General features: G+C 42.1%; 1 protein-coding gene across 3 annotated transcripts in view; it reads right to left on the minus strand.

Moving 5' to 3' along the window:
- Positions 1-1,245: 1,245 nt before the first annotated feature.
- The window catches only part of PDGFD (platelet derived growth factor D), a 222,222-nt gene continuing 209,840 nt past the window's right edge, over positions 1,246-13,627 (minus strand). For all 3 annotated transcript variants that reach the window (XM_055306378.1, XM_055306377.1, XM_055306379.1), the window contains exons 6-7: positions 13,227-13,441; positions 1,246-4,086 (exon numbers count right to left, since the gene is read on the minus strand). In XM_055306378.1, coding sequence (XP_055162353.1) covers positions 3,961-4,086; positions 13,227-13,441 — 341 coding nt within the window. In that variant the 3' untranslated portion in view covers positions 1,246-3,960. The remainder of the gene's footprint in view (positions 4,087-13,226; positions 13,442-13,627) is intronic.

Below are 13,627 nucleotides of genomic sequence, written 5' to 3' on the forward strand. Positions count from 1 at the left end.
CAAAATATACACTGAATCCAAGAGTTATTTTAATATTTGGTTCCTGGCCACTAAACCTGGTAGCCAGTATCCAACAGTTTAAAATAATTAGAGAGCCAAATTGTTTTATTGGAAAATGAAGATTTCTTGGCCCATAATGTGCCACGCTAAGTACATTAAGCTTTGTCAGGGACTCTGCCCCCCTCTAGGCCAATGTGTCCTGCTAACGGATGTTTACAGAGCTCTACAGAAAAGAAATTTATTTTAAAGAGATACATGTTAACTTGCAAATTCAGGACTGTAACGCGAAGAGCAAGCATGAAGTCCTGAATAGAGCTGTTAGCTGCTCATCCATTCCCACTGGTGATGCCCTCCTACTTTGGAGACACCCCGCCCTCGTGCTGTATGTTAAGTCTTGCAGGCCTTCATCGTCTTTAACTGGATCTTTAAAAACAACAAAATTTAAGTGGTTGTCAATAAAAACCAGTGGATTATAAATATTCTCTCTTCCAGCATATTTGATCAGAGTTGTCAATAAACACAACTGTATTTCCTGGGATTTCAGGCATGAATAATAATCTATGAATTTTAATTTAATACTCTTTCAGAGGACCCTGGGAGGATATCAACAATTTGGACATCTGTTAAGTGATTCTCAGAGTAAAACTGGACACATATATACTTCAGGAAATAACAGAGGATTATTAAGGTATGTGCATTAAGATGCCGCTGATATACGTATATAGCTAGCATGATTTTTATATAAAAATCCCAGTTATCTGAGTTAACTGCCATGCACAGCATTGTTGGATTCCTTCCTTTTGTCCGCCACACTTGACTCACACATGAGCTGGTATTTCCTATGGTAAAATTGATTCTTGGCACAGAATACTCGTCTCTACTTCCTTTCCCCAAATAACCTGAAATTGCTCAGCTAAATACAGTGGCCGAGTCTCACCCAACACTGAGCAGCTGTCGTCGTGCCTCCAGTAGGATGAAGATAGAGACTAGGCTGAAAGCAAGAGCTAACCTCGCAGAGAGGAGAGCTGTCCCCTTGCTCGACCTCCCCGCGGCCCCCACCTCTACACCATGCACTGAAGTCCTGGGGAGCGCAGCCCCTCCACGGATGGGCCCCCGAGAGCTGTTCATACTCACACCCGGGCTGGGGCCTGGATGGAAAAGCCGCCAGGGCAGGCAAAGGGGAAATGAGTCTAGATGTTACTAATGTCAGGCCCCTAAGGAAGAGACAGGCTGTGAACTCTTAGGTGAGGAATGTCAGAGGAGACTATATTTTATTAAAAGGCCCCCGTGGGGAAACAGAAACGAAAGAACAGCAACAACAAAACAGCAAAACCTCAGGTCCCGCCCTGCTGCCCCGGAACCCCCGGAACCCAAGCGCCCGGCCAGCAGACAGCTCGCTATCTGGTGCCCCGCCCCGGAGCTGCATACATTAGCGAAAGTAAGTTTCTAACATTGTACATCTTTTAAAACTGCCACTGGGAACTAAACAATGGAGTAATTACGTTCAAAAGCAATATATATCTTTTTCATAAAGGTAAGAGGAATTTTACTTTTGCTACAGAGAAATGCTGCAAGAGAAAAAGGTGCCTGTTACCGATATAACAAAAAACATAAAAATTTCTCCTTATGGAAGCATTCTGCTCTCTAAGAACATCTTGAATGAGAGGCATTACTGCAGGTGAGTGAGCCATGCAGAAATGCTGATTGATTAGGGTTTGTTTTGAAATGTAATTTGTACGGCAAGCTTTTTTATTCCTTTGATGGCAATGAAACAGATTTATTGGCTACGTGTTGGAAGTGCAATAGATAACAGATAACCAAGGGAGACATTTTAATAAAACACTCAGAAAAGAAGAAACAAAAGTGAATGACTATGCCTGCTTACATTTCAGCTAATAAATAAAAAGTACAGAGGGGCCTTTAACTGAAAACCATCCTGGTGATTGCAGACTGGAAGCTTTATTGGAAATTGGATAGAACACTCTACTTTTTCTTACTTAAAGCTGTGACATGAGCCCTACACCCCGGAGTGATGTGACACATTTTGCTTTGGGCACATAAACCAACAGGGTAAGTGGCAGGTGGCCGTGAGGGGTCGAGGAGTCCTGACTGTGAGTGCATCTGCTTTGGCTGTTTCTGAAGTTCTGGGCAACCCAACAATGCAGTGATTTCACCACTCATCCTTTGTGGTAGAAGCACCGACTGGGTGCTTCCAGGGAAATCTCACAGGTGCATCTTTAATAACCAAAGACCTTTGGTCTCAAAGAACTGAAAGGGGAGGGGCCTACAATTACAGATGGTGGAGAACTTAGCCCATGCTTTCAGTCCAGGTATATTTAGGCTGCTCACCTGACCCAGGGCTTACCCAGGCCCCATCATGCACCCCCAAACTAGTTCTGGTCAGTAGGGACTCATGGAAGAAATTGGCTCTCCCTTTTTTGTTTCAAGGCAGCCAGAAAACCAGAGCTCTCTCTGATTTCAGCATTGCCCTCAATGATGAACTTCCTACTCTGGGAGTCAATTCTTCAAATAGACAGTGGGGAGCCAGGGAGCTAAAATTATTCTAAATACCAATAATGACCACAGGTGCAAACCCAAGATTTCTAGCGGTGGCGCGAGGCCAAATTTGTGTTGCTGTAACTTTCAGGGTAGTTTCTTAGAACCAGTTCCACAGATCTGGAGAACACTAGAGACCCCAAGTCTGATATCACGTAGTTCAGAAACAGGAATTCAGAATGGTGAGTGAAGATATGATTGGGAATCTACATCAATAAAATTGGGTTGTTTTAATACACGAACGCTTTTAAGGTATACATAATTCATGATGCTCACCAAATATAAAATGCCATCATAAATCCACGTGTGCATTTCAGAGAGATGGGATCATAAAAGCAAGATACATTAAATGAATTGGCATAGTTAGGAGAGTTTGGATCTGTTATTAAATATGGATCCACTCAAATATTCCATCCAATTTCCAGTTCTGTTAATATTTCTATGTTCACTATTTTTACTTTAAACTACCCAAATCTTTCAATGAGCACTGTTTTTTTAAAGGCTCATATAGTCCTCATGCCATTTCCCAAAGGGATTACTTTTGTGGAGGGGCTTTCAGAAAGAAACAATTCAAAATTCTGCTACACTTCATAAATTGTCTCTGGGAGGATTATAATAATAAAACCTGCGAAGTTTTTTTGAGACAGATGTTAAATGAATTTGCATGCCTCAGCAAGATGCATAAAAGAGGACTTCATGACTTAATTTCTAAAGCATCTAGATTATTATGGCACGCTTCTGGAGATAGGTAATTATTGTCAACATAGGTAAGCATGTAGTGTGTCCCACGGGAAAAATAGGTAGGACTGTGCCTTTTCCCCCAGAAACCACAGTTTGCCTTTTTTTTTTCTTTTTTATAATTAAGATGTATATGTAAGAAAAACTCATTTATTGGTTTTTAATATACAAGGTGTTTTCTTTAAAAGAGCAAGATCCAAGATCGTTTTGTGATTCAAATTTTAAAAATAAACAAAATAATCTTCTGAATCTTCCAGGGCCATGTTTCATGTATTTAATATGTCCCTTAATTTGTTAAAAGATTTTAAGTCTCTAAATAACTCAAGCATATGTAAGCTCTGGTGTACCTGGTCATACACACTGAATAAACCATTTTATGTATTTACACACAGATATGGAGAATATATATATGTGTGTGTATATATGTGCATATATTCTCCAATACTATTCTTAAATGCAATCCTATATTCTTGGATTAAAAAGTCAGTGATATAGCTTTCTACTTGCCATGGCTAACAAAGCAAGGTTGAACCTCATCAGCCACTTGCACTCACTGCTTTGCAGGCTGGTCATTAAGTTCGGTTGCTGGCAGGAAAAGGATCTCTTACTACACCCTCCTTAAACTAAAGATTCACTCATGTTCAGGGTAAGTAGGCACACATTCTTTTATCGAGGTGGTCGGGAGCTACAGATGCAATCACACCGCTCATGGTGATCCAGCTGGATGTCAACAAGAGCCATGTGCTTCGCTCTGCCCCTCCTCTTGAAATGGCCAGGCTCAAACTTCAATACCTAGGACAAGAAGTATATTTCCTGTTAGAAAACTCTGAGAGTCAACACAGCTAGATATCCCTTATTCTCTTTATGAGGACTGGTTCTCAACCTTTTGAGAAGCCAATAGAAGCTATGAATTTTGCTATTACGATGCTCTCGTGTAAATATTCTTAAATCATCAGCTTCATGACGTGGAGTGTTCTGCTCATCACAGAGCAGCCTCCTGCATCACCAACCTACAGACCAAGATAAGCTCAGGGGTCCTGGCAAATATTGATAGCTTTCTAAGGGCCGGTTTCATGCCAAGTGCTGCTCCAAATACTGTCATAAAGATTCTTTTGAACAAAGCATATGTTATGGATAAATACAATACTGAGCACTTATTACTTTGTAGACAGAAAGTGAATAAAGTCATGAACGTAATATGCTGCTGTGGCTAAATGTTTCATTGGGGTAAAATATCTTGCCCTGATGAAGGTGATTAGTGGCCATAATAAAGTGAAATGTGCTTATGTTCTTATATATTTGTTAATACACAACATCTTTTATAAGTCAAAACAGATCAGGCTCCACTAGAATCTTTCGACATTAATACCTATCTATCAATATAGCATTTCTTCATAAATATATCCTTTTAAAATTAGTAAGTTGATTGTGATAACATGGATGGAACTAGAGGGTACAATGCTAAGGGAAAATCAGAGAAAGACAAATAACAAATGATCTCACCCATATGTGGAATTTCAGAAGCAAAACAAGAAAGACACAAACCAAGAAACAGACCTTTTTTTAATTTGTAATTTTTTTTTAAGAGACAGACTCTTTACAGACAACACACTGAAGTCATCAGAGGGGAGGTGGGGGGGAGACAGGTGATGAGGATGAAGGAGTGCACCTGTCATAATGAGCACTGAGTGATGAAGGGAAGTTCTGAGTCACCTGAAATTAATATTATACTGTATGTTAACTCACTGGAACTTAAATAAAAATTTTTAAAAAACAAAGCTGAAACATGATTCTAGTAAGTTTATGTGGAAGCTAACTTCTCCCCCGCAGTGGCCTTCACTGGAATCACACATTGCTTACTGCAGACACAATTACTTGTAAAATCATGTGCGCACTTTCACATAAATGATCTGGTTAGTTTAATTGCTTCTCTGCTTCATATTCTTAGGTTCCTGTTAGTCTTTACTTTCAATTTTTTGTTCTATTTTCCTGTCAGACTCTAAACTCCAGTGGGCACTACCATACAATTATGCTGTATTTTGCAGTTTTCAAAGGATTTGCATAGACACATTATTTCTTTTGCCCTCCGGCAAACCCTGTCACATAGCAGATGACATACCCTATGTCTGCTGTCTATATTGGAAGACTGAGCCTCTCCAGGAGGCCCTGTGCCGGGTGTAGGGTCCTCTGGCCCCTTGGACCTGGGCACAGGGTTCCCTCCGCTAGGGTCCTAGCACACTGGGACTGGCGCCTTTTCTGTGTGCCTGTGATTCCCTTTTGTGTCTCGCAAGGGTGTCGGGCAGCACAGGTGAGCAGACTGGGGACCTGATGTGCTTCGGCTGGCACACCGTGGTCCAGGCTGAAGGTAATGTGTGGCAAAATCTTGCCTTAGAATCTGCAGGACTTTCCATGGCATTCCTCTGCTTCTTTACCATGGATTCTCTTCCCAGCAATCTGCTCATCCTCACACAATTATTTGTTTCAAGTCCTGAACAAACCAGAACCATCTACCAGGAGAGTGGGTTCCGAGTCCTCAGCTCTCTGTACCACCCCTGGTCCAACTCTACTGTGCCATGGGGGCTCCAGGGAGGAGGAGACTAAACCCCTTCATCTGTTCAACCTGCAATCAAGCCATGGAGCCTGGGCTCTGCTACCAGAGTGGAACATGGAGTCCTACATGGAGCAGAGCTTCAGAACAACATATATGAGTCCACAGTGAGGGGGAGATGATACCCTATGAGACTTCATGCCTGAGGCACAGAGGCTGAAAGTATTTGCTGTTGGTGAAGCTGGTCTGAACGATATGTGTGATGGCTGATGACATAGCTCCCTATTCCTCCTGCCATTGGATTACACTCAGTGTGTCCCATATAATTTCACACCATTTATCATGTGTGATAATCCATCCATATAATCCATATAATCCATCACCCTCTGTCTGCTGGATTATAAACGCTTGGAGGGCAAGGATAGCAGAAACTATTACCAACATTATTGAGTACTTACTAGATGCCACACGCTGTTTTGAGTGACTTTGCAAATACTAAATTATTTGGATCTCACTGCAAAACTGTTAGGTTCATTTCTAATTTTTCATAGATAAGGGAAGAGAGATTAGTTACTTGCCCAAAATTACAGAGCTGGTGATTGGTGGCACCAGAATTTGACTCCATGTGGGTTAGCTCACCTGTGAAACAGGGACTTTGGTTTGCATGGCTCAGTAGCACGTTGAGAACCTAGTAGCTGCTAAAGAAACACACCTGGGTGGGCGGGGCACCAACCAGAAGCCTTTGCTCCTGTGCTCTCCTTTTTACCTCCCCCCTGCATCTGCATCTTCTCTCCCACCTCTAGCAAACAGCCGGCACACCAACAACCCAGGAAGTAGAGCAGAGGCCAAAGAATGTGTCCCATGCTATGCACCACTTCTAATGCTTTCACAATTTTGGAAGAAGATTTAAAGTATCAAGAGCAGAATTACAGTGACGTTTGCTTTCTGTTTATGGCTCCCATGCTTTCTCCTGCTGGGAACTACAGAAAAGAAAGCAAAAAAAAAAAAAAAAAAAAAAAGATGTTGCTTCTTCATTTAAAAAAAAAAAAGATGTAGCTTCTCCATTAAAAAAAAAAGTAAAAACCCAACAACAACGGTTGAAGAATGTGTTACATGTTGGGATATTGAACACCCTGTCACGATGGGTAAGCAAGTCCAGCTAGGCTGTATTTGGTCAGATTGCCGTGGAAGGCATTGGGCATTTGAGTCCCACAGCATCATGGAGAATTTCTCCAATATGAATTAGTCACTATTGTCCAAGGCTCCACACAATCCAGATGTCTGCAGATGTGCAGGAGGAGCATCTGATGAGCTAAGGCCGTGACAATAGCCTCATGGGCTGTGATGACTGGCACCACATCATCAGGGCTCTGTGGATTTGCTTTCTCACTGGATGGCAAACAAAAGTGTGTGCTGCGGGATGAGCGCAGAGCCCTGGCAGTTTTTCTAACTGGTCTCCCGAATGTGTGGGGATTTTCCCTAAGTTTTATATTAAGCAACGTGGGCACTGTATATATGTGTTTTGCTGATAAGAAGAGAAAAATGAATTGGCTGACACTTTCTCAGACAAGACAGGAAAGCACTGTTTGAACAAAGTGGAAATTGGACTGTTTCCTGGCTGATCACAGCATTGATGTTCAAAGCTTTCATACCATGTAACAGTCTTCAGTTCAGGTACACAGCATTGAAAGGAGGAAGAAAGCAAAGCTGACTTGAGAGAGCATGGAAAGTTAAAAGAGAAATGAAAAGCCTTTATCTGTGAAGGCAAACTGGCTGGTTATAGGTTATCTGGTCACTACTAAATGGAAGGAACCGTTGAGTTAATTACAGCTGCTGAAGGATACTTAGGAATAGGAGCATCCCCAAATGCTTTCCTAGTTTCCGAGCTGTGGCTCACAGCTGCAAGCATGCCCTGAACTAAGAACCCACCTAGGAGCAGCTAGCCATTGCTCATAACCTGTGGGTGGAAATGGACATCCTGACCCCTCTCCACGATCTGGAGAGCCACACGAAGCCAGGCAAAGTTTACTCTTACTAACCGGAGAATGACTGAGACAATTGGTGGCTTTCACAATGCTGCACAAAGTCAAAAATGTTCAGTTTGCAAATTACCACATCATGAAAGATATTTCACCTCGGTTACTTGCCTTGTTGCCAATAAACCACCAAATGAATCATGGCCATAAAGCTATTACACTAATAAAACAATACTTGGCAGAAAAGCTATCTGCTGAGTTGGGTTCTTCTTTATTGGGAGTATATATATATGGATATATATATATATATATATGGAGTATATATATATAAAGGTTGTTAAGGCCTTGTAATAGTTCTCAAATTAATGGCTGACATAGAAACATAAACATATTATATTTCAGGACAAATGCACTGTATAAGCAGGAATCCTTAAGAGTTTAGATCCTACCCAACTTCTAAGGCAGGTGGTGTTCCATATACAGATGGTTTCCGATCTTAAAAAAAAAAAAAAGCTTCATATTTTTGCTTCCATCCTGTGCTTTACCATGCTTCTAGACTTTATGAAAAATGTTCAAAGACTTGAGATTTTTAAGGGCTGGTAGTCCATTTTTCTGAAATGGACAAATAATCTGGAGAAGGGATAACATATTATTTTCTGCCTAGGTAATGGCCAAAGCTGCCAGCAGTGGTCCCAGCAGACGTGGGGCATCATAGCAGAAGGACTCACTCCATGTCTTAAGATAAATACTTGTAAGAAAGACACCACTGACAGAGTTTAGCGACGACTCCTGAAGAAGTCTGCCGGTGATCGAAGGCTGGGATTAGAGTCTGGGTAAATAAACTCACAAATACTCAAAGAGCAACCTCACTATCTGTAGACATTAACTTTTCTGTGAGCACCCTGGGGGTTACTGTGGGGTGAATGCTACAGTCCAGCCTTTATTTTTTATTTAAATTTTTTTAAAGATTTTATTTATTCATAAGAGACACAGGGAGAGAGGCAGAAACATAGGCAGAGGGAGAAGCAGGCTCCATGCAGGGAGCGCAGTGCAGGACTCGATCCCAGGATCCTGGGATCATGCCCTGAGCCAAAGGCAGATGGTCAACCACTGAGCCACCCAGGCATCCTACCGTCCAGCCTTTAAAGAACTAAGCAGTTACCCAATTTTCACAGCACCTTCCGGGGTTGTTAACTGTGTGTTCAGCCTCCCGCTGCAAAGAACGTAATGGAAGGCTCAGCGGGCTCTGAAGTCAGAGCATGGAATTAGCCCAGAGGATCGTTCATGTCACAGATGGTCTTGTCCACCTGAGGGGTAGCACACCCCGAGGCAGCTTTGCAAAAATGATGTGGGAAGCTTGGCCTAGAAAGGAAGGAATGTGCACATTTTGTTCTTAAATGCAGAGTCCATTCCCTCTGTGAGTCATCGGGGCTGTGAGGGAGCGGGAGCAGGGACAGCCAGACCTCCTCTCAGAGGAGTCCACCCACATCTGTTGTGAACTTTCCAGTCTTGAGATCCTTGCGATTATCCAGCATCCGCATGAAGTGAGTGTTGTGTTATTACTGATGAGCGAGTGAACTCTTCTAGCAACATTAACTGTTCATTCTCTTCCACTGACTTAGCACTTTTACCACCAGTTTGCTTGTGTTCCTTACAGAGTATCAGGAAGGTGGGATGTGGGATAGGATAGCTGACCAGTCATGGATGCCATATCATTTCAGGCCCGTCTGGGAACCCGAAATCGTGGGGTATGGTGGGGATGCAATGAGGAGTCCCCAGGCCCAGCAGGCTGGACGGGGCCTTGGCTGCCTCCCAAGTGGCAAAGCTGGAACCACACACCACGTCTTCCTTCCAGTCATGCAATGTTTTGTTCTATTGCCCTGTCCCTCAGGAAAGCAGGAAGAGCCCATGGGAGTGTGGTCTCAAGTCTCACCCAAAGAGAGAGAAAGAGGAGGCAACAGGGAGACTCTACACTAGCTCTAGAAATGCGATTTCTAGAACAAGAAATATTATTGACTTTTGTTATGGTGGGCTATCATCATAACCCCAAATCTCACTGCTTTTGCCAGAAAGTAGAAACTTCTTAGAAAAAAAAAATTTCTGTCTCCTTCATCTCAATTTCCAATTTTAGCTAAATTTGTTTCTATGGCAGATGCTTAAAACATGTAAAAAACTAAAAGTACTATTCTTTTATCTCAAGTCTGAAGCTCAACAGTTTAAAACCTCTAATTACTCTTTTTGTTCATATATAAATATCTGTTTACATTTCCTAACTCTTAAACTATAATAGGAAACAAATTTATAATATAAAATTCTAAAGTGAAATAAAAATAATCCTCTAAAGTCATTTTCCCCCATTTTGTCCAGAGACCAGGAATGACTGTGCCAGAAATAGAGATGGGTCCAGACTGTGCTCTTCAGTATGGGAGCTGCTAGTTGTGTGTAGCTATTTATATCTAAATTAGTTAAAATCATATAAAATTAAAAGTCCGGTTTCCTGTTCTATACATGTCAAGTGGCCCATAATCACACATTGCCGTGACTACCATACTGGATGCTGCCGAAAGGAACATTTCCATTACTGCAGAAAGTTCTACTCAACAGGAGAGGGGATTGTAAGCAGCATCGCCACAGAATCGCAAGAGGAAGGAGAGAAATGAACTTCCATCTTTCTTTCTGCTGCTTCCTGAGTTTTCGGCTGTTGCCTGAGTGGACATGGACAGGGGACCAGAGGAAAAACATTTCAGTATTAATTTACAAGGTCACCATATTTCTAGGGAAGATTCTGTTCCTCTGTGGTGCACTATCAAGGAAGGACGAGAACTGAAATACCTGCATCCTTTAATTGTCTACACAGTATGTTTTCTGGAACCTTCCTTTTGAAAGATCACTACCCCAAGTATCTTTTGTATCCTATATATTCCAAGAGGCACAAACAGGAAAACACCTTAACAGGATGCCTACTAACTTTGGAGAACAGAAATCCATACAGAAGGTAACTGTATCGCACAGGGAAAAATGCTCACCCCCTACGGGAGAAAAAGCACAGCCCCTGGAAAGAGCAGTTATATAAACTTCATTAAGAGCTTTATAATTTTTCAGGTTTTATGCCTTAAACGTGGAGCAGAAATGCCCACGCAGAGTCACGCAGGCCCGCTTATGTGTCAAATTCCAGTTACCCTCCTAAGGGTGCTCATGCCCCATGGAAACTCATTTCACATCTCATCAGTTACAACCAGAAGCTAGGGAAACCGGTTTCTCATTTCTCTGGGGTAAGAACACAGACACAGAATAGAACAAAGAATGAGGATTCTTCCCCGAATGAGCCTCACTCAAGCAACCCCTGCTTCTGGAAATGGAACAAGCCTTCTACTCATCTTCACGGGGCACTCAACAGAGTGATCACGGTGACAGGTTGCAAGGTGTTTCAGGAGTCGCAGGGCAATAAGCCAGGCATGTTTGTTCCAGGTGCGTGGCGGCCGAGGGTGATTGATGCTGTTTCGTCCCTTCGTCTAGAGTGTGGCAGAGTGATTTTGTGTAGAGCTCTGCAGACCCAGAAGTAAAAATACTACGAGGCAATGTTTCAAAGAGATGCTTCAGAGAGCAGCTTCAAAAAGATGCTGACATCTTAGACCTGCTCCTGTGATGACCTGAGATCAAGGACTTGCCTTTCTAGACACTAATCGTGAACAGAAATGACAGGTAACTGCCCAGGTGTACAGAGAGAAGGAACTAAGAAAAGGGCCCTTCAGAATTCTGTAGAGTTAACTATCTAGGAGGTGAGGGGATTTTAAGCGGTGGCGTGTATGTTTAGTTCGACCATTTCCACAATAAACAATTTAAATGATGAAGCTGTAACTTGTATCTGAGCAGAGTCCAGAGGAAAATCGAGCGCTCTACACATAGATCAACGGGCTGCACTCGAATGTGTTTCCTCAATGTCACGCCTACATAGAGATCTTGTCACTTGCCAGATTATTTTAACTTGACCCTGATGAATGCATTCTGCATTGATCCTCGGAGATGACTAAACGTTACAAAATCCAGTTCTTAGATGCAAAGGACAACATTCAATCTAGAGGTAATCAGGTCAAACAAAAATACAACACAATGAACACAGACTATAGCATTCTCTGGATATGAGAACATGTTTTTCCCTTGAAAACGGCAGGGCGGAGTAAGAAATTGTTAGGACTAAGAAAATAAGTTCTACGTAGGTTCAAAATAATGCATTTCCCCTGTGTAAGGTAAGCACGGTCATGGTGGCATGTGATTTCCTGCACTGCTTGAGTTGAAAATACCAGTTATAACGATGCATTTTCATTTAGCTCCCAAAGTCACCTCCTTAAACTGGTTAGTATGTTTTATTGTTTTCAGGATTAAAAAAAAAAACAAAAACCCAGCTTTACAAAGCTGAAGGTTTTATTTGGGGAGCACTCTCTATTCCTTTGTTTGGTGGATACAGAGGAAAAGCAACTCAAACAATAATTGCTAACGATAATGTCTGCTTCATTGTTTACATTACGCTCTTGAACACATTTCCACACGACGTTTCACATCTTACAAAATGCAGTCCATATGCACTATTTTATTCCGTCCCCAGAACCACTGCATACGTGATTATCTGCTATAATTTCTTAGTCCCATTTCACATATGTGAAAACTGAGTCTCTAAATTTTGCGCCTCCATAGGTTCCCATGATTGGGAAGTAACAGAGCTGCTGTCAATAAAGTGCTATGTGTTTAAAAGGGAAAAAGCACAGTGTTACTCGTGATAAGAACATGGAGTCCTGGTCTCTGAACAACTCTGCCCTCCTTAGGTAACTGTTCCTCTTTTATCTTCATAATTATGTTTGCTTATTTTTGCATACTTTCCAAGCTGATTCCCCAGGTGGCACTCAGCAGTATTTAGGAAAAACTGGTATTTTTAGAAGAAAAATATTATCATATTTAGAGAATTAAAAAGTCTCTATATATGCCTTCTGTCAATTTACATTTTGCTGTCTTCATTTCTGCTTAATATCTTCATGACTTGACTGAATTCAAGTTTGGCCTTTAGAATTTGGTGAGAGGAACCTAGATTTTGGAGTGACAGCCATTATGAATTCCATCACATTCCTACCAAGAGGCGATGTGAACACTGAAGCACTGCATTGTACATCTGATTATGTAATCTAACAGGGATATTATTGTCCTACAGATCAGAAAGAAGAGTCCATTCTTCAGGAAGGACTTAGCCCCTCTAGGGCATTTGGCTTGGCAAGTTTAGCTCATGTATAATTTCATCTCCCAATTATCTATCTGGCCGGGGGCCTTTGTGCAGTGAACAACCTGAACAACTGTATGTAATGGGCTGGTCATCCAGCACCCTACAGATGACATAACATTTGCAGCTGAGGAGGACATACCTCATGATATTTTTTTACAGTTTTCCCCGAAGTGCAGGTACAGGATTTCCAGTTGATGGTTCCACAGCCACAGTTACCTCCACAGCGCTGCACGAGGAGGCAACGGGGAAAGAAGACCACGTGGGTCAGCTTCAGCTCCTCTCTTAGGTTGACGGAGTAATTCCTAGGAGTGCAGCTATAGCGCTTGACATCATCATTGAGCCGGTCCAGGTCCACTGTAAGAAACACACAGGTGTGACAGCACAGGACCCTGAGCAAAGCATCCCGGCAGGTGTCTTGGGGACAGGGTGGGAAGATGCTGCAAGGATGATCTTACTTCAGGGATGGAACCTGCCCTTGGGATAGCAATTATTAACCTAACATGGAAGGTGGAAAATCTGACTCACTTTGGATCTCAACTG

The sequence above is a fragment of the Nyctereutes procyonoides genome, unplaced genomic scaffold (assembly GCF_905146905.1).
Source record: "Nyctereutes procyonoides isolate TBG_1078 unplaced genomic scaffold, NYPRO_anot_genome, whole genome shotgun sequence".
Classification (NCBI taxonomy): domain Eukaryota; kingdom Metazoa; phylum Chordata; class Mammalia; order Carnivora; family Canidae; genus Nyctereutes; species Nyctereutes procyonoides.